A 21,748-nucleotide genomic window follows, 5' to 3' on the forward strand; every position below is an offset into this window, starting at 1 on the left:
AGCCCTTGTCCTATCACAACAGGCCCTGCTCGCTTCCTGTGAGGTTTGCTGGAAGGTCTGAGTAGCTTTCATAGCTCATATGAAGCAGGAAACAAAAGGGATATTTTCATCGAGGAATCAACCATTATTTTAGTTGCGTGTGTTTTCCCACAGCTGAGAGGAAGGGAAAAGCTCTGGGCTCCCTTTCCTTGACTTACTCTTGCTTAAGGTAATGGTAAAATTTTGAGAATGGTAAAAAATTAACTAAATTGCATATTCTTAAAAGGAAGCATATTTGTGTGAGTTCCTGCTCAGGTGGGTGTGATCTTTGTATCACAGGAGCCTCAATAACTGGAGCAGTTGATCCTCACTCAGTTTGTTCAGCTGACAGGAGAGAGACACATGTAATTGTTTGCTGTTTTTTTTCTTTCCTAAGGAAATGAGAAAAGTATTTATTTGCGGATGAAGCCAGGAATTGCAAGAGGAGAGTTTTCCCATCAATTCGGTTTAGTACAGCGGGCAGTTGGGTCGATTAGCACAAGCAGCCACAACTCAAAAAGTGAGTTTTATTTCTCAGTATTTCTTTTAGCTGTACAGAAATAGCTTGGGCATTGTTAAACACTTTCCCCATACGGACACATCCGTATTGCCCCAGGAAAAAGAGAAGCGGCTGTTTGCAGGCAGCACGTCCCACGCTACCAGCCCGCATAGACGGGTTCTGTGTGCTCCGTCCCCCCATAAGTTGTGTGCCGTCCTGAGCCTCGGGGGAGCAGTAAGGATTTCTTGCTGTATTCTTGCCTTCTTCTCAGAATTATTAGAAAGAGAGCAAGGATTGCACCTGGAAGGCAAGGAATGGTAGTTATTTTCAGATGGAAGGTAAAGGGTCAGGTGGCATTTGCTCTGGGTTTCTCACTCAAATAGTCTTTTCTGGTAAATTAAGGGGTTTTATTTTCTCCTACATATTCTGCACAAAAAAAAAGGCCTGGCTGACTATAATAATAAATACTCAACTTCAGCATTTCAGCTTTACTTTGGAAGTTGCGGAGGATACCAGCAGGGTTTGGTGAAATAATTCAGTAACTTGCTTTCATAGTCCCCTTTACTTTCTGCACTGTAGAACTATTATTTTCTAATTTGCATCTTACCCATTGTAGATCCCACCAAAGGATCTTGTTGAGAAACGAGTTACTCTGTGCAGCCCTTATGCTGAAGCACAAAAAGTAACTGACCTACATTAACTTTGAGTCTAGACTGAGATCAGGACTGTCAGGAAAAATTACTTCTAGGTTGGGCATAGACATGGAAATAATTGGTGAATATCAAGTCCCGCGACATTCTGTTTGTTTGTTTCTGGCAGAAGCATAATCGGGGAAAAATTCATCTGAACAGAAGAGCACAAATCTGTCGCTGTGATGCAACATGGCCAGACAAATATATCCAAATTTAGGCTGGGTGAGCAGACAGTCTCATGGTGAACAATTGACCTGTGAGACCAGCCGTGAAACATGGGCAGGTTCCTGGGGGGGCTCGTTCTTTCACCCCTTTTCTGAGGGAGCTGCCACAGTCAGGACTTCACTCGGGAATGCTGCTCTGTGACCCTCAGACTTGTTTATCGAAAGAAACACTCGTTAATGGGCTGTTGTCTCGAGGTGGACAAGCTTTTCATACACTTCATTTTAATCCACTTTTCTCTAATTAATACTTGCTTCAGATGGCATCTGTGTTGGCAGGTTTTTGGACTACAGCCTGGCACGAGGGATGGGGCCAGTGGAGGAGCTTTCAGGCAGCTCCAAGGCACAGTTTGTGAGAACAACCCGTGTCTGCTCCCACCAGGACGTTTCAGATCTCTGGAGAAGATCAGTCAGCCGCTGCTGGAGCTGCAGCTGCTCCAGCCCCTGCTGTCCCCTTCTCCTGGATCCATGGAGTCCTCTCCTCAGGTGCCAAGAGAGGAGCTTGATGAGAACAACCACCCCAGTTTTGTTGTTGGAGAAGCAGCTTTGCTCTCTCATTTGCTGCAGGGAATAACACATCTGGTTTATCTCCCCCCATCTTTTAACAGCAGCAAGCTAGACTGGAGAATGGGTCTTCAGGAGCCTCATATCTGTTGAGCTATAAACACAGAAACCCATGGCTATGGGGCCTTAATTCCTTATCCTCTGATGACTTGAAGATGACAGGTCATCTTCAAGCCATAGCGATGAAAAGCTCATGCCAAGAGAAGTGGTAGCATAAATGCCACTTACAAGGGCAGTTCTGTTCATCTGCCTGTGCAGATGAACAGAACAGATGAGTTGCAGCTCAAACACCCTTCTGCCCAGCTGGTTCTGCTGCCCTTTTTGCAATCCAGAGCAGTAAGAGTTGCTCATTTTCATAGTAACCATTGTCTTTGATTAAACCTCCCCCAAACTTTGATTAAAACCTACACATCTCTTATTTTTCTCTTTGCTAAAACTGTGTACAACTGCATAGTCATTGTTTTGGAGTGAATATTCATGGTGTAGCTTCCAGGTGGAAAAGCTCATCTATCCATTGGCTTGCCCTAATGAGCTAATTATGGCAGGTGGCATCTGGGATAAAGGATGCTCCACATACTCAGTAGGTTATAGAACCATAGAAGAGTTTGGGTTGGAAGGGACCTTCAAAGCTCATCTAGTCCAGCATGCAATGAGCAGGGACATCTTCACCCAGATCAGGCTGTGAGCCATATCCAGCCTGGCCTTGAATGTCTCCAGGGATGGGGCACCTACCACTGGGTGCTGGGATGTCTTTCATTCTGTTGGTTACAAGGTGCACTACACCATCAATACAACCGACACTGCTCAAGCTGACAGCACCCAGCCTGCCAGATGCTGCAGCAACAGTTACAGGAGGAAAGCTTTGAAGAAACTTGAAGTCTCATACCAAATGGAAATTGTCCTTTTTCCTACTATTCCTGGTTTAGGGCCCATACACACACCTGCTTCCCAAGGACAAATGACATTCTGCATGATGCTGGCCTTCCTTTGAGCAAATACACTCATATCCCTACTCACAAATGGGGAAAGGACTATCAGCTGCATTGAAGGAGAAAGACCTTTATTAGAAATATAGCTTTCCAGAAACATAAAATACACCATCCAGACAACACTGTTGGCATCCCATGAAGGCACCCAGCTGCAGAGAGGTGTGTAGTTTCACCAGGGGACACAGAAGACGGACACGTACCTGCTGAGATGACAGCCAGGAGAATGACGGTCAGGGGGGTGAGCTGGCAGGAGTTTCCAGCCTTGTACAGAAAGATCTCCATGCAGAACGCCGGCTCTGTGCTGCCCGCGGGGCAGAAGGCATCAGCGGGACACTTGACCGGCTTCACATCTGGGCTCTGCCCGAGAGAAAAAACAACTCGCTCAGCACCAGCAAACAGAGAACACTGTAGAAGGTAACTCGCGTGAAGGGAGGTGACACTTTAGTATTGAAAAAACAGGAGTAAAATAACCAAGAAATGAACCTGCCGTCATTCAGTTCAGCCTGTCTGTCCCCATAGTGTTACTCAGACTGGGTAAAGAGCAGAAGTTGTCATTATACAACCTGATCTGGTTGAAGATGTCCCTGCTCATTGCAGGCTGGACTAGATGACCTTTGAAGTCCGTTTCAACCTAAACTATACCATGATTGTAGGATTAAGCCCCCTCATTAATGGATATACCATCCTCTGACCCCCATGACAGCCCAATGAGACGGGGCAGCTCCAAGAGTGGTACAAAGCCAGACTCCTGCTGTCATTTAACCATCTCCCCCTATCAGGGCTTTGTCCACATTTAAGAAAAGGAAAGAGGCTCAGATAAAAATGGTGTTAACTGAAGTGTATTTAGCTTGTCACGGGACAGGTATAATTGTTAATCCAGGCTGTCACAGCAGCTGACAGACTCACAGGGCAGTAGTGATTTTCCGGGCACAGGTCACAGCTCTCCTTGCCCCACTGTAACTGGTATTCTCCTGTCCTGCAGAGCTTGCATTTGTTGTCGCTGGGACCTTTGAACATACCTAAAATAGCAAATAAGCACAAAATTAAGATCTGGGCCTAGACCTTAGAGCCTTTGCAATGGCATATAGATGATTCAGCTTTCAAAGCCACAAGGAGAAGACCATTAAATACTTCATGTGCATAACAAAAGCTGAGCCTGGACTTTGCTCCTTGCTCGGTGGCAAAGCGGCAGGACAGAGAACAAACAGGGACAGAGGGACTAAAGGATATCTAGGGTTAGATCCGGGCAAACAAAGCATGAGTAGGAGCACAGCAGGAGATGGGTTTAGTAGTGAGCTCTGGCTTTAAAGCAGAGGGAAGGATAGAGCTGGAGGTCAGCAGTGTTTCATCCTCTCTAATTCTGGATTCAAACACCTTTTCCAGCTGTTTGAAACTTGCTGAGCAAAGTTTAAAGCCCAGCTCAGTTTCCTAAGCTTTGTGGGAATCACAGGTCACAGAAGCCCAGGGTCTCAAAGCGGTAAATGCTTTTCTTCATGTTTAAAACACAGCTTGGCTACAAGCAATCCCCGGTGCTGTCTCTGAGGAGACTCGCCATCCATGGTCATGGGGGTGGCTGGAGGGTTCTGTCCTCCCACCGACTCACCTGCTGTGGTTTGATGTTATTTAAGACAGTGACATGAAGAGTGGAGTCATCTCCTCAGCTCCTATCACTGCCTGTCCCCTTGGCCACTGCTGCTTCCCAGCCTTGGCCACCCTCTGTCCCCAGGGTCCACTGGGGCAAAGGAGATGAGTCTCAGGAAGAAATCATTCCTTCTGATACTGAAACTGTATGTTCCCAGCCCCAAACCATCCTTTGAAGAAGTTACCTGGTGAGCAAGGCGAACACTCCTCCGACGCCTCCTGAAGAGCCTCGTGCCCACCAGGACAAGGCAGACACCCCGGGCAGCTGGTGGTGCTGGGGAGAGGAGACAGACAGACAGACAGACAACGCTGCAGGATGAGCACTTCCAGGTCAGACCAGCCCGCCAAAGCCAGCTCTCTTACATATCCACAGGGTGAAGTCTCCAGGGTCTACCAGGAACTGAGCTTTTGCCATTTTGTGGGCATTTACGGTGTCCCTCTCCAGTGTGGTTTCTCCCATGTCTAATTAGGGCTGGGCACATGATGGCATTTCTGTCCTCTCTCTGGTTGCTTATTTGCATGAAACTTGTAGAAACTTGCTATCCCAGAAGTCACTATTGCTTAGCAAACTTGGCTAGAATTGGTCCAGGGGTGCTGATGGGAGTTGGGAGAGAGGCTGGAGAGGCAGCCAGGTAAGCCCTGGATCTGGTCTTTGGGCAATTTAATCAAATTTCAGCATTCTGCTGTGTAGAATCACAGAATGTCCTGAGTTGGAAGGGATCCATAAGGATCATTGAGTCCAACTCCTATAAGGACATGCAAGGTCAGATGGAAGCTAAGTACTCACATGCCAATTCTCTTTGGATATAAACTCTGCAGCATTCCTGCAGGCATCCCTACTCGGCAGGGCGTGCAGCCCATCACGAAGTTCCCCACCAGCACCTCTCCCAGGCCCCCTCTCCTACCCCAAACGTGACAGCACAACAGGGGCAGTTCAGCTACCAGCCTCTGTTCATCCCAACTTGGGATGAACAAACCATCAGCTCAGTTTAAATCTGCCAAACCCAGTTTGGTAGAGGACACAAGGACATGAGACGCTCAGTGGGTACCTCCACATCCAGCCAGCATTCTCCCCCTCCATCGCACCATCCCCCTCTCACCAGGGCTCAGCACCAGTGTCCCTACAGCTGAACTGGCAGGTCACTTGCCTTTGGCCACTACATTGGGTCTTCTGGCTCAGTGGCTAAAAGAAAACCATCCCTCCCTAACAGCCAGCGTCACATGTAGACTTCTTACTTGCAGAATGATCCAGGCAGGCAAGGCAGACAAAAAGATGCATTTTGCTTGGAGCTAAAATAGCCTGAAAAAGAGAAGAATAAGGCTTCAGGATCTACCATCACTGCCCCATATTCTTGCATATTCATTCGTCTCCATTTTAATAAGCAATCCAATCAACTCCCCACAACACTCTTCAGGTGGCATTGCATGGGATGTTTGGTTTTCCATTTGTCAAAAGCCCTGAAAGAGCAATAAGAATCTCCTAAAGACCTCTGCCATGCTGAGGGAAGCCTGGGGGCTCGGGCAGGTTTCCCTGGTGTCACTTGCATCCCAAAACCCAACCAGGTAGACAGAGAGACCTGCCAACCTTCCCAGCACAACAGGTTGAACTGGAATGAAGCCGAAATGACTGATCCCAGTGCTGACTCCTGGCTTATCCAGCTGGAGCAGGACTCCAGCTGAGGGAAACCCCTCTGGTCACCCCAGCCCCTCCGGGAGTTCCCCCACCCCTGGAAGTCTGGGGTGCATCTCCTTCCCCAAGAAGGGGAGGACGCAAGATCCGCCAACCGGGTCGGCTCCGCTCAGCAACCTGCTGCTTGCCCTCCCTCCCTGCACCACCAGGACCACAAAGGGCAGAAGGACACACCAAGACCCTTCCCCAAAGTCCAAAAAGGAGCTAAATGCCCTGAGATGCCCATGGTGTGGGGAGGGGGGGAGCTGGCTCGTGAGTCCCTGCCATGCCAATCATAGAATCGTAGAATATCCTGAGTTGGAAGGGACCCACAAGGATCTAAGTCCTTCTAAGTCCAACTCCTGTCCCTGCAGATGACAACCCCAAAATTCACACCATGTATCTGCAGGTGTTGTCCAGTCTCTTCTTGAATAGAGACAGGCTTGGGGCTGTGACACCTCCCTGGGGAATGGGAACATCTAAAGACAGCAGAACAGCACTGGCGAGCTCATGTGTTTTTGGGAAGGTTCCTGATGGTGCACAACAGTGGTCACCGCCGTGGGTCCACATGGGACAGAACCAAGGTGCCTGTGTTCAGAGGAGAGCTGGAAGGGGTGCGGGTGAGATCTGCCTTGGGCCCCTCAGACCAGCCCAGATCTGCAGCAAGCAGCAGCTGCTGCAGCAGAGCAGGGGGGAAACCAAACCACCTCCCTCCCCCTGCGAGGAACAAGGAACTTTCTACATTTATAACTGCATGATCTAGGGGCCACCCCCACGGACTCCTCTGTGGTCTACAGAGTTCAGATTTGCCGCATAAAGAGAGGGACATACCACAGCGTTGTCACCACTTTGACTTTTTTCCTCCCAAACAGCAAGTGACAGCCAAGATTTAGGTAGGTAGCAGCCAAACAGTTTGGTGGGCGGATTTTCAAAAGAACAGTTGTGCACATATGATGAGCACTTAATTTGTGTACAGCACAGCTGCTGCATTGCACGTGCTAATAAGCTTTTTGCACAAGCAAGTGCTAGTCTGTTTTGAACATGTTACACTGTCTGTGGGCGCGTTGTACCAGGCTCATGTTGCATTAGCCAGGTGCAAAGGATTTCACTGAAAACCCAGTTTTTAATGTCTGGGGAATAAGGACAGTATTACACTTAATACTCAGACTGCAGAAGATTGCCTAATGGAACACAAAGATGGTTTAGACTCATTTTTGCCATTAAAAATAGGGGAACACCTTATTTTCCTAACACCTCCCCCGCACCTTGTGCTATAACTGAATTTCATAAACCTTTCCTAACTTTCTGGAAAAGGCTTTAATTGCAGTATTTGTTAGCATTAACTTGTTGCAAACACGAGCACGACTCTGAAATCTAATCTTTTCATTTTAATAAACATGTCAATAGCAGAATGGGAAGAGATCTGCTGTTCTATTTTTAGCCTGAACAAAACAACCTGTTTACTCTTCCGTGCTTCTAAGTGACCTGGTAATTGCATCTGGCCATGAGGGGAAAATAAAATAAGAAGAAAAGCACGATGTGGCCTGATGAAAATGCATTTGGGTTGAACAGAAATCAAAGGCTTACCTTTCTGACACGCTCTGCAGGCTGCAGCCCCGGATTCATTAGCGAAATGGCCGGGCGGGCAGGGGATGCAGGTGGTGCTCCTGGTGATGCTGGGAGAAAAGAGGGGCCAAAGCTGGTTTATGTCACCCAGCCTCCCCGCACTTGAAGAGGAGAAAGCAGAGCACAGCTCTTTTTTTCACTAACAAGCCTAGAAATAGCATGATTAAAACATAATGGAGTTCAGGCAGAACAAAAATGTGAACTCTCCTGAATGTCCAAGGTCCGCTGAAAAAATGAAGCTTTTTCTATATTATTAACATCAGAGATTCCCTGTGCTTGCGGGCTGCATGGAAAGGGTTAGCTTTCTGAGTCTGAACTCTAGGTCTTGAAAAATATGTTGTAGCCAGGCTTGGTTTAAAGTCAGGCTCTCAAATCCACGCTTGAATTGAATTGGAAAGGTGCTCGGTGTTCACCATCCATCAGCAGCTTTAAAAGGAGCTGCTCTAGTGTTGAAAACTCAGGTCACTCAGGAGCTGAAAAAAGAGGCTAAACCACAGGCACTGGTGTGTGAGTCCTGACCTTAAATAACAGGGACTGTGGAAAAGGGGATGTAATATGTTAGACCTCCGGGAGCAGGAGGAGGAGGGAAAGGCAGAGGAAAAGGAAAGCAATTGCATTCATCGCCAACAGAGCCAAATCCCCCACAACAAGCATGTGGGTGTAAGAATCTGCTGACACAGGAGGAGAAGCTCTGGAGGAAAACAAGGACATGCTCTTTAATTTCTCCTGAAACCCCAGGGCTGAGCAAGGTTTGTGGAAAAAAACCTTAAAATCAATTGGAAACATCACAAATGCTTTGCTGAAAACAAAGCAATGCAGGGGCTGTGCCAGCCAGAGCCGCTCAAACCTCGGGGGAGCCTGGATTCTCCAAATGCCACAAAAATGTTAAATGGTCCCATCGGAGCCCTGAGGCCTAAGCAGCTGCCACAGAGATGGCCATGAATACGCTGCTCCCTCCACTACCCCGCATCTCCCCATCTTCTGGTCCCCTTCTCTGCTTCCCCACATCTCCTCATCTTCTGGTCCATCTCTCCGCTTCCCCACATCTCCTCATCTTCTGGTCCATCTCTCCGCTTCCCCACATCTCCTCATCTTCTGGTCCCCACTCCAGCACGTGGAATGCCATTGCTTTCTACTGACCCTTTCTGGTCCCCAGTTCTGCGCTGTCCTCTCTCACATCCCAATAGGAATATTTGTGTGCTGCCCCGGGGACTGATCCTGATTGGTTTTTTTAAGTGCTTTTTGGGGAGATAAGGCAGGGCAACACAAACAGCAAGGAGGGAGCTGGAGTAGCGAGCTGGGGGCTTCAAACCCAGGGGCTGCTGCAAACAACCTGCGTGGTCCAGTCACCCTTCCCTGTGTCCAGGTTTTGTCCCCTCTTGTCTCTTGCCAGGGCTGAGCCAAATGGAGCCACTCTGTGGGGACACAGCCCCAGGAAGCTGTTGTCACCTGTCCTGTCCCCGCAGACACAGTATCGCAGTATGTTTGGGATTGCAAGGGACCTCAAAAGATCATCTAGTCCAATCCCCCTGCTGGAGCAGGAATGCCTAGGTGAGGTCGCACAGGAGCATGTCCAGGCGGGTTTTGAATGTCTCCAGAGAAGGAGACTCCACAACCCCCCTGGGCAGCCTGTTCCAGTGTCTGTTACCCTCACTGAGAAGAAGTTTCTTCTCAAATTTAAGCGGAACCTCTTGTGTTCCAGCTTGATCCCATTACCCCTTGTCCTATCATTGTTTGCCACCGAGAAGAGCCTGGCTCCATCCTCATGGCACTCACCCTTTATATATTTATAAACATTAATGAGGTCCCCCCTTAGTCTCCTCTTCTCCAAACTAAAGAGCCCCAGCTCCCTCAGCCTTTCTTCATAAGGGAGATGCTCCACTCCCTTAATCATCTTTGTTGCCCTACGCTGGACCCTCTCCAGCAGTTCCCTGTCCTTCTGGAACTGAGGGGCCCAGAACTGGACACAATATTCCAGAGACCCAATATTCCAGGACCCAAGGGACAAAACTTGCAGAACACATCAGATACACCAAGGGAAAACCCGATGGGCAATGGTGAGAGCGACACGTGCGTGTCCCCACAGCCAGAGGACACGTGCTCGATGCCTCTGGGATGAGGCAGCCAGGTGACAAGTCTGGGCTTCTGGCTGGTATGTCTCAATAGCTCTTCCACACTCCACCAGCTAAGGATGTTGCTTTGGTTGCCAGCAACTTAAATGCAATGAGATCCCTTGGAGGCAATAAAATAGAGATTGAGAAAGTGATTGGGCAAATGACAGAGACGAAGCCAGTTGGCCACAGGTGTCCAGAGGAAAGCCAAGGAGATGAACCCCGCTTCACTCCCAAGAGTCCCCCCACCCCAAAAAGCCATGTGATCTCCTAGTACATACAAAAGGCCATGGAAAAAGAAAAGGGCAGCCTGCAGAGAGCTGGAGCCGGCTGCTGGGAGCCCTCGGCACAAGCTGTGGGGTTTCCTGCTGGGAAGTTCAGCAGCGCTGAAGAGCTGCACCCCTCACACCTGCCCTACAGGGACCTCGTTCAAAGCGCAGACCAAAGGCACCCCGGGCCCTTCTCCAGCGTTTGGACTGTCTGTTGTTAGTTTGGCATGCACATAGTTATTTCAGCTTTGCAGAGAATGAGCTCCCTGCCCCAGTTTGCTGCAAAGCCTTGCGAGGAGCTGGGGAGCACGTGGCCTCTCGCTGCCTCTGCTGAGTGTCCTGCACCACGGGTGGGTGCTGGGGCAGCAAAACCCCGTGTGCTTCCCACCGAGAAACCACCCCAGCAGCACTTTTCCCTTAAGCCCAAGGGAGGGGATTCTGCTGGCTGGGAAGTGTTTCGAGGGAGAACATCCATCACACTGGGGCTTGGCCACTTACTTGGCATAACGGCCCTGCGGACAGGGCAGACACGACGGTTGCCCACTCTGGGGCTGGTACTGGCCCAGCGGGCAGGGGGTGCAGGCAGCGGGGTCGGTGCACGAGCCTCCCGCACAGCACGAGCAGCTCCAGGTGCCTAAATCAGAACAAAAAGGTCAGGATCAGGACCGGGAGACTGGACTTAAACCGCTTTGCTCATCAGGACAGGTCACTGCAATGAGTGAAGTAGTGTTGGGATGCAACCGCTCCAGCAAGAGGATCCTAGGGGGTGGATAAATGTAATATTAACACAAATTATGCTGCTGTGCATTATTGTTAAGCAGAAGAATGGCCATAAGATGATCTAAGGTCTCAAGTCTATTCAACGTGGATTTCTGCTTTTTAGTCTCTTAATCTGAGCAGCCGGGAGGGTTTTCCTTTTTTTCTCACCAACACAAAAACAAAACCCCCAGAAAACATACTCCTTTCATTTCCTGATAACTTAAGCTTGTGGGAAGCAGAACTGAAGAGTAAAACCCCAGAGCAGAGGATCGGCCTTAAGCAGCAACAGCTTTTCAAGCACAGGTACCACGGCGTTCCCCCCAGGCACAAGCTCTCACCCTCTGTGCTCCACAAAACAGACCCGAGCTACACAGAGTAACTGGGTGGGATTTGCTGGAGCTGCAGCCATCAGACCTGCAGCCATCAGACCTGCTGTCCCACCACCTGAAGGAACCAGCTCTTGGTGCTGCAGCAACCAAGCTCAGGCATGATGAGGAGATGCCGTGGATGAAGATCTGCACACAGGGTGGTGGGAATCACCTCCTGTCTTCTGCAGATTTACCCTGAAACATCATTATTCTTAAAAAGTGCCCTGCAATGGGGGAGGAAAGCAAAAAGTACATGGCTTCTATTTTAGGGACGTTTTATTTGGGATATTTTTCAGGGTGGGGTGGCGGTTTAAAAAAAAAAAAAACAACCAACCACATTACAACAAACAACCAAACAACCAACCACATTACAACATAAATAACCTCTAAAAAAAGTAATATCATGCACTCCTAACCACGATAGAGGTTGATCAGGTGGTTTCTTAAGCTCAAGTGAAAAGGCTGTTTCTTAGCCAAGATTCTCTTTCAAACGTTTGAGACAGATAGCTGGCACTGTACCTCAAAACAACATCCTCCTGCCAAAAAATCAGGTCGCACTTGTGTTACGCTTTACAGCCACAACCCTACTGCTTCTTCATGCTACTGGGAAGCTTTGGGAAGACCAAAGAACAGCACAAAGCCAGCAAAGGCTGAATTTTTAACTTCAGAAAGGTGCAATGAATGAACTGTCACTCCTGCTGCCTGTCCAAGCCTCCAACAGCAGAACATGTGCCAGTTTCACCACCCTTGGAAAGTCACTTTTGCACCTGATGGGAGAGCTGGGGTGAGCAGGGCTCTTACCTGCGCTGGGAAACGTCCCCGGGGAGCAGCGGGCACAGGCGGTCACGTTCACTGCACTGCAGTTCGAGGGCCTGGCCGTGGTGAGGAACGGACCTGCTGATGGGACCCCAGGAGATGTCGTCACACCTGGAGGGGACACCGAGGTGGTGGTGGATGCGGCCATCGGTCCTGTAGATGCTGGTGAGGTGGCTGCGCTGCCAGATGTGAGGATGGTCACATCGGTGGTGGCAGGCAAAGTCTGAGCAGGCATTTTTGTGCTGGGATTGGCAGACGTTGCTGTCGTGGATGCGCCAAGGTCTGCAGTGGTTGATGCTTCTCCAGCCGAGAGCGTTGCAGAGGCGGGTGGAGAAGCAGACGCCACAAGGGTGGTTGCACTGGGAGGCGCTGAGGTTGATGCAATGGGGACCTGGGGGGTGGTTGCACTGGGAGGCGCTGGGGTTGATGCAATGGGGACCTGGGGGGTGGTTGCACTGGGAGGCGCTGGGGTTGATGCAATGGGAACCTGGGGGGTGGTTGCACTGGGAGGCGCTGGGGTTGATGCAATGGGGACCTGGGGGGTGGTTGCACTGGGAGGCGCTGGGGTTGATGCAATGGGGACTTGGGTGACAGTTGTCTGGCCTAAAGCAATACCTAAGAGAAGAAAAAACATAATTAGTGGTTCAAATTATTGTTCTCCCTTTAAAGGAGGCTTCCCATTAGGTCTTTACCCACTGTTTAACCTGTGTATCCTTGCTCTGTGCCCAAAACTCCCTTTTGCTGTGGTCCACGACAGAGCAATACAGAAGGAAGGAGGCAAACAGCACGAGCAGCATCTGAGCATCCCAGGCACATGAGAGACTTATCAAGGAAATAAATTAGAAACTCCATGAATCCACAGCTCACTGATGCCAATGTCCAGGAGGTCTGACTCTCCCAGATAAAAGGGTGAGAGAGTTGCCTGCAACACCTGGTTGTTAGCAGCAGCTCAAGGCGGTTTACCCTGAGATCCCATGAGAATCTGATTTAAGATGCTTGTCAAGTAGGTGGCTGTTTTATCCAATTCCTGTTAAAGTGATCAGTAAAGAAAAGTCATGGGTTTGGGATTTTTTTGTTTTTCCAAAGCTGTTCTGGAGAGACATCCAATAACCAGAAGGGAACCCATAGGCCAAGACTTGCTTTGATTCTGAAATCCCCCATGGTAGGGGTGACAGCTGTAATCTTCAGAGAAAAGGGGTGTTACTGCAGTTCACGTTATTTTGCTGTAGCACAGAGCCGACTGAAGTGCTGTCTGCTGGTGAAAGCCGCTCTCAGCACACAGCCACGGGGGATGGCTTCCAGTCTCCAAACAGAGGAGAAACCCATAAAACTAAACATGAAAAGCAGCAAGTTGCTTTAAATTTATCCATGTGGTACACAGAATCACGGAATGTCAGGGATGGGAAGGGACCTCGAAAGCTCATCCAGTCCAATCCCCCTTTGGAGCAGGAACACCCAGATGAGGTTACACAGGAAGGTGTCCAGGTGGGTTGGAATGTCTGCAGAGAAGGAGACTCCACAACCCCCTGGGCAGCCTGTTCCAGTGTTCTGTCACCCTCACTGAGAAGCAGCTTCTTCTCATACCTAAGCGGAACCTTTTGTGTTCCAGTTTGAACCCATTACCCCTTGTCCTATCATTGGTTGTCACCGAGAAGAGCCTGGCTCCATCCTCGTGACGCTCACCCATTATATATCTGTAAACATTAATGAGGTCACCCCTCAGTCTCCTCTTCTCCAAGCTCCAGAGCCCCAGCTCCCTCAGCCTTTCCTCACACGGGAGATGCTCCACTCCCTTCAGCATCTTCATTGCCCTGCGCTAGATGAAGCAAAGCAAAACCAAAATAGCCAGCTCCTGCCACAACGAATGTCACATGGGTTTGGGTCAGGGACTTACTCTGAAATAACCAGACCTTCTGGACACATCCAGCTTCATACAGCATCAGGATGCGACTGCGGCTGGTAACATGCTGTTTACATTCTCAAAACCAGCACAGATCTGCTAAGCCGGCACAGCAAGAGAGCCTGATGAATCAGGTGGCCACTGGCACAGAAAATAAAAGGACTATTTAAAGAAACTGCTTTATGGGTTTCAAGGAGCCCAAAGAGCACAGCCAATGGCAAGATGTGGATGAGAAAGGACACAAAGAGGATGCGAAGCTGGAGGCTTGGAGGGACCACATGTTTGGGTGGTGACAGCATAGGTACCAGGTCCCTGCACACCCACAGGTCCCTGCAGGCTTTTTCCTAAGCCCAGTTCTGCCCTGTCCTTTGATTTCTCTCTCTATTTGGGCTACACCACATGAGGCCGGGGTCCACGGGTACCAGTGCTTAGCACCACCATGGTATGAACAACAATATACAGACCACATTGATAAATAACTCCAGTTAAATTTCTACAGCAAGACCAGGACATAGAATAAAAGAGTCCTTACAAAGTTGGGATCACATGGAGAGCTCCCATTGGGAGTGGTCCCTCCTCTTGCACACTGCCTGCTTTGTCCTCCATGGAGTGCAAACCCATCTTTCTGTAACTATTGAGTAGAGCAGCAGATGAGAACCCAGACGGCTGGGCCACTGCCCATGTTTTCTTGCTGTAGACCCCAAAACAGAGATGCTGAATTTAACAGTGATTGTTTTGTGGCATATGTGTTTACTCCAGGCCCAAATCCAAGTGACCTGAAGATGGTCAGTGCTGGACCTAGGCAAAGAGAGCTGCTCTGCGGTACCCACAGAGGACACCTTGGCCAGGCCTCCATCCAGGATGAAGATGCGATTCCCCTTGGCTGACTCACCTGCCCAAAGGGCTGAAGTCAGCCTGCTTCTTTTCCCTCGCATTTGGCAATGAACCGAGTCAATCACGGCTTTTATTAAACCAGTCTCAAAGTAAACACTAGTGGTAAGTCAAGGGCACCACCAAGTTCTCCTGGGAAAAGCTCTCAGAAGGAGCACTGGGGTCAAAGTCCAACCTGCCAGAACAGCCTGTCCCCAACATTTCCTCGGCTCTGCCAGCCAGAGACACTGCAGTGGATTTACACACCTTGGACTGCACACAGCTGGATGAATTTTGTTGTATTTGTTTTTTAAAACAAAATATATATATATATATATATATATTTAGTTAAATATTGCCTCTTCATAAGCTTTCATTTCTTGGTTGGTTCTGGTATAAAATGGTGGTACTATTAGGATGAATTTTTTTTAGTGGAAAATATATTTTTGTGACATGTTTCTAAAATAGTCATTAAAGAGTTGCTTGCAGAACTTTGTAGCCATCAATAGCCTTCTGTAGCCAGTACTTCATAAATTCATTTAAACAACTTCAGGAGAAGAAAATAAGAAATAGTTTTGAGCATCTGGTAAAAATGGGTGACGTTTGATTTTATCAGCTGTAGTATCACAGCTGTGAAAAAAACAATAAACTTTAGCTTCATCAGACCATTTTCTCTCCTGTACTTACACTGTCTATGCCAGGGAGCAGTGATTTTGCTTTCTAGAGGCTTTTGTTGGGGGGCGACACTGTGAATCAAGAGGAAGTATCTCCAGGGACACTCCAAGGATGGGTCTTTGTGTGACACCTCAGCCGATGTTTCACTCCAGGAGCCTTGAGGATGTCAGGGAAGGTTTACTGAACTGTTAATTGCAGAGCTAATTCTCCCTGATGTATGGAGGCAGCCCTGCTGACTTGCAAGGCACACAGACCCTGCTCGGGACTCACAAAATGCAGAAACAGGATGGACAACCCCTTATTTTTTGCTTCCCTCCGACTTGCACAACCGCACAGCCTGCCTTTCTGAAGAACTAACCCTTCCAGCCAAACAAAACACAACCAAGTCATTTACAGAACCAGGTGAAGACAACCATCATCTTTGGTGAATTCAACAGGTGAATAATTGGTTCCTGAAATGGAGCATTTCTCCAAATTGTTTCATTTCATGAGAGTGGCCTTTCAGTACTTAAAAGAAGCCTGTAAGAAAGATGGACACAGACTTTTCAGCAGGGCCTGTTACAACAAGTCAAGGGGTGATGGTTTTAAACTAAAAGAGGGGAAATTCAAGCCAGACACGAGGAAGAAATGTTTTACACTGAGGGTGGTGAAACCCTGGCCCAGGTTGCCCAGAGAGGTGGTGGATGCCCCATCCCTGGAGACATCCCAGGCCAGGCTGGACAGGGCTCTGAGCAACCTGAGCTGGGTGAAGATGTCCCTGCTCATGGCAGGGGTGGCACTGGATGAGCTTTGAAGGTCCCTTCCCACCCAAACTATTTTATGTTCTGAATTGCAACAAGCATTGCAGATACCACATAGCAAAAACATGAACTATAAGAATGCAGACTTTTTTTTTGATAGGTAAGCGGTACAAAAGGATGAGAAGAACGAAGAGCAGATAGAGGCATGATTACAAAAACATTCAGGCATTGTTATACATGCACTTTTTCGTATCAAGACCCAGTTAGCAAAACACCCCAAGAAAGTGCTGCTATCCTGTCCCTTGGGGTTTACAACAAAACTGTGCAGAGGCCACTACAAATCCTCAACAGGCAGAGCAGTACAGCTCTATTTTTCCTCTTTCTTTTTACATTTTCCTTGTAAAAGCAGGTTTCTGTATTTACCACATTCAGCCCGCTTCCCACACTGCCTGTCTTACCACACTTACTTCCTCCGCTGCCTTCCCCTGCCCCCCTGCAGCACCCCAGCACGGTGGAGCCCAGCGCTTGCACAAGCCCGTTTCAGTTTTACCCACGTCCGTGCTCAGAAACGCCGCGTCGGGAGGACTTACCTGTTAAACACGCCGTGGTTAAGCTCCAAAGCAGAGGAGAGGGCCAGGCGCTCATTTTCCCTTGAGGAGTAACGCAGCTTGTCAAGAGGCAAGATCAGCAGCTAATCTCCTCCACCCAACTGTTTATTCTCCTCCAGTTTTGTGCCCAATATTGTCACCTGACTCTGATCATGCGGCTCAGTCAAATCAACCTCCCCCCCAACAAAGGGGGGTTTTATATTCGGAGACTGCAACAAGTCTTAAGACACTACTGGCCTTCTCAAAGCATAGTGCAAACTGAACGCTGGGCAGAAGAGCAAACCTGAGCCTCTTCTTGTGGTGTACAGGAATACAAGCGAGACGAGCGTCCTGGAGGAAGCGACGGGTTGGTCGAGAGGAACGGGCAGAGCCGCAGGAGCCCTGTGCCTGGCTGCTGGCCAGCCCCCCGTGACCCCGTCAGGCGAAAGGATTTCATTTTGTAGACACCCAGGATTTCCTGCAAGAAGAAAAACAACCCCAGAGAGGTCCCCAGTTCAAAACATCTCCCATTGTAACTGACGCCAACCATGCCATTACCAAAACTCACCCTCTAGTGAGCGTAGAGCTTTCCCAATCAACATTTAACCCCCGCCTTCTTGCCCTGAAGGTGTTAAACTTGACGCATCAAGTTGTGATTGGCATCAAACTCAATTATCCTGATTATGATGAGTTTGAAGTGAGGGTGTTAAGTTTAGCAAGGCCCATCCCATTTTCCATGCGTTATCTGGTGGTTCTCCTGCTTGCTGTTCATGCCCTGAGGCTGAGTTTTCCTGCCTGTGCCCATGCTGCCCAAGGATACAGATGTCCACATGGTTTCCTCACCATGCAGCTCTCCTTTGAAAGATCCCCCAAATCCCTCAAAAACTGGAGTTGCTGAGCCCCCACTGTGATACAGCATTTCCTTTTGCATATGGCTGAATGCTGCACCTCACCTATGTCACATCTTCCCCCAAATTCAGGCTACACATGTAAGATTGTGGATGCTCAACATGCTGAGCACCCCCAGTCATGCATTTGATGAGCAGATTGGGCACTGGCATGTGCTGCCTGTGTCTTTTGTGCTCCAAAATCTTCCACAGGGCCAATCCTTAGCAGGCTCTAACCCAAGCCCGCAAGCTTTCTTCACAGTGGCCCAAGTAGGGTCAGTTCAGCATCACACAGTGCCCTGGCAGCACCATGCTGCAAGTGTGGTTGCTCCTCCGCAACGTGTGGCCACCACACAAGCTGGGGGATTGTGCAACGGAAGACGCTCACACAATCCTCGCTTGCACAAGCTGCACAGAGAGGCACAGCCCCCACTACACAATTTGCAAGCACTCACTAGTCCCCACCCAAGGACCTTCTCTGATACCCACAGCTTTGCTGGGAACACTCTCTTGTCCGCCTGTCTCCATCAGCAACAGTCTGTTGATGCCTTGTGGTAGCTTCAAGGAGACAAGGCAGTCTCCATGACTCTGGTCATGGTCACTCTGGTATCACCAGTTTGGGTGGGGTATAGGTCAGTCAGTGACCAGCTGGCTTCTCGCTGTCAAATATAACCTTAATCTGAACTACTGCCAGCATGCAAAATATCAGACTTAAGGAGATGGCCCAGGCCCAGCACTCAGTCTCCACAGCTTTTCAGCTCTGCCCAAGCAGCCTCTTGCAGAGACACTGCCCAGCTGCTCCGGACAAGGCAGGGATGGAGCCGCCCTTCCCTGCAGGCAGGCAAGCTCTCAACATGACGTTTCTCACCTGGGCTTTATAGGTTTTACAAGTCCCTCTACAGGATGTTTGGTTTCAGTTTATGTAAATCACACAACGACCTGGTCCACCCAGACCTGTGTGGGGCTGATGATCTGCAGTGGTGGACACGTTCTGCACCAGCATCACTGCCAGAGGAAGCAGCCCTGAGTGCTGATAACACACTGCCAGCAACTACCCAGCGAGATGCGTTCTGTTAGAGGAGCTGATGGCAAATCACTGCACCCCTCACTTCTGGAGATCCTTCCCTACATCCCAAGGGCCAGGAGCAAGTCACGCATTTCCCGAGCAGCTACAATACGCATGTACACGCACTGGAAAAGCAATTAAGAACTGGATGTTGACACTCAGTGCTTTGACAGCACTTTCAGGTGCAAGTTTGAGGCTGATATATGGAAAAGAAAATTGCATCTTAAACCCCTTCCCCTGCCCTCAAAGCCCCTTCTTGGATGAGTGACCAGAGCCCAGCTGGGAGGTGAGACAGGCTGCTTTTCTCTTAGTTACTTTAGCAACTGGATGAGTTGGAAATACTCTTCTGCCAGGAAAAGTCCAGTACCACTTCAGGGCAGAGAAGTACAAATAGGTTAATTTATAAACTCCTGACCTGCCCTGGCTCGCCTCTGTTGAGATTAAATGCTTTTGCTAGTTGGTTCACAGTGAAGAAAAAAGGTGTCATGGCTGATCAAAAGCAATGTCCTAGGCTGGCACAGGGCCCCCTTCTTGTCAGTTTGGTTGCTCTTCCATGGGTGGTGAACCTTGTGTCTCCAAATAAACCAGACACTGCCCTCCACCTTCAAGACTCGTCTGTCTCCCTGCAGGCCAGGGGCAGCAGTGGAGATGTTTCTCCTGGGAACACATCATCCTGCTCACACATGCTGGTAGTTTGTGTCAACTCACATGCGTTGCCCAACCTGGAAAGGACAGCTGCTGTTCAAGGCTGCCTGGGATCACAGCTCCATCCAAGCTGGGCAAGTAGAAAAAGCGTTATACCATGGGGGATTTAATCTGCTGAGGGCAGACTTGTATTTCTGAGTTCTCCAGGCATTACAAATCTCAGGGCCAGAGCAGGACCTCTCACAAGTGGACTACAAGTCCCTTGGGCGTCTCATATCCAAGTGACCTGTCTGTTTACTAGGAGAGCTACTTAGTTATTGAATAAAAAAAAACCTGAGCAAGGAAAGTATCTCAAACACCAGCCCTTGCAGTGGCAACTGGGAGTTGGCACCACACCAGCTTTTATTAACTGGGATGTGATGGTAAGTGCTGTGGGGGTGAAAATCCCCAGATGAGGACCCACCTACGGTGACAGTGATGAAAAGTGCATGAGCTGAGGGTGGACGGACATGTGCATCACCTTGAAAACAGTTACAGTCACTGGGTGAACCACGCAGCTCAGAAAGTCCCTGGTAACTGACAGCAGATGAGAGCAGAAAGATCACTTTATTCTTGTATCTTTAGGCTCTTCCCATGATTATCCACCACTCCACTGTCACTGCTGAGGTCCTGGGCTTAACAGACTTGTTCCAGTGCCAAATTACTGTCCTGCTCCAAGCTCAGCAAGCTACTGCAAAACAATCTTGTTTCTAACTATTCCAGGGGAAATTATGGTCCTTGGTGCGTTGCATCCAGCCATGGGGCAGAACTACGGTCCTTCCACAGCACGTTCCTGATTTGCACCATGTTGCTGAGCAAGTACCTGGGGGACTGGGCTACACCCATTGCCTGGGAAAGAGCAAGATATTCCGAGAAACTGCAGGCTGGCTTCTGACAGGTGCTTTTCTGAGAAAAAGAGTTTTCTTCAAGCAATACAGCTTGCAAGTTATACCAAAACCTGGCGGCACATTAAAGAGGTACCAGCCAGCGGGTACCACGTCCTGTGCAGACAAAAAGACACTGAAGCATTCCAGACACCCATGGGATTCACCGCCCTGTGTGCTGGATTGGGAAGCAACTGGGGATCCAGAATTCTCTTTCAGATGCAAAGTTCTTCAAGTCCTTGGTACATCAGTTGAACACAGGAGATCAGACTTCAGGAACACATGTCCAACATCAGACATCAACCTGCAAGTCAGCAGTGTAAATCCAGCTTATCCTCTGCAGGCTCTTCAGCAGCTTACCTGCAAAACCATTGTGAGCCCATGCAGTGGATGAGCCTCCCAGTCAGGAGGACCCTTCCTACAGAATTATGACCAGGCTCCTCAACAGCTCTAGGTAGATCTTGAATTCAATAAGCTAGAAGGAAAGCACCAGGAGTCTCACATTTCAGGTAAGAAGTTCTGCCATACTGTGCTAGTCCTCAATGATACTGAAACCAGCTTAGTGCCCAAGAGAAGAGGCCAAGACACTTCTACACAGGTAAGAAAGAAAAACAGCAAGTCAAAGCCTCAGCGCTCCTGGAGGAACGCACACGTCTTCATGCTCTGAAGAGGCATTAAAACCTGTACCTGACCAAATGGCCACATGATGGCACCACAGCTTTGGGGAGCGAGGAAATCACTACAGGGTCGAGACTAAAAAACCATCTTAACCAAAAGAAAGAGAGAGTAGTGTTCTTCCCAAACTCCACCAGCAGAAACCTCCATTGTTGGTGGTGTGGAGATGGAATAACGAAACACACAAAGGAGAGCTGAAGGAATTTCAGTATTAAAAAGTTATTACAGCCACTCTGAAACAAATAACTCAAAACGTTTTGGTTTTTTTTTAATGTATTTCTTCTAGGCTTGGATTTAGAAGGAATATTAATAATAATTAAAAAAGAGTAGGGATAGCAAAAGGAAAAGTGTGGTATTGCAGCAGAGGTCTGATGGTTTATCCAACCAAAAGCTTGACAATATATGAACTGAGTCCAGAAGTTTGTTTTCTCACAAGCAGCACTGAACATTTAATTCTTAATTAGCCCTCATCAGTTCAAAAGAGTATTTTAGGACATGAACTCCAAAATGGACGAGCGTGCCTTGGTGCAGTCCGTGT

At 48.9% G+C, this 21,748-nt stretch overlaps 1 protein-coding gene across 2 annotated transcripts; it reads right to left on the reverse strand.

Moving 5' to 3' along the window:
* Positions 1 to 525: 525 nt before the first annotated feature.
* Positions 526 to 17,205, reverse strand: LOC110359450 (tumor necrosis factor receptor superfamily member 9). 2 transcript variants are annotated; one of them, XM_065060376.1, is made up of 9 exons: positions 17,018 to 17,205; positions 12,228 to 12,353; positions 10,798 to 10,933; positions 7,881 to 7,969; positions 5,861 to 5,924; positions 4,810 to 4,898; positions 3,890 to 4,002; positions 3,184 to 3,340; positions 526 to 817 (listed from the first exon to the last, which is right to left on the reverse strand). In XM_065060376.1, exons 1-9 carry the CDS (start codon positions 17,070 to 17,072, stop codon positions 675 to 677), a joined length of 972 nt encoding a protein of 323 aa, XP_064916448.1. In that variant the 5' UTR covers positions 17,073 to 17,205; the 3' UTR covers positions 526 to 674. The 2 variants fall into 2 exon arrangements, with proteins under 2 accessions (XP_064916448.1, XP_021144565.2); XM_021288890.2 differs by having other exon boundaries at positions 12,228 to 12,857.
* Between the last annotated feature and the right edge of the window lie 4,543 nt (positions 17,206 to 21,748).

Source organism: Columba livia, chromosome 4 (genome assembly GCF_036013475.1).
Source record: "Columba livia isolate bColLiv1 breed racing homer chromosome 4, bColLiv1.pat.W.v2, whole genome shotgun sequence".
NCBI classification, from domain to species: Eukaryota; Metazoa; Chordata; class Aves; order Columbiformes; family Columbidae; genus Columba; species Columba livia.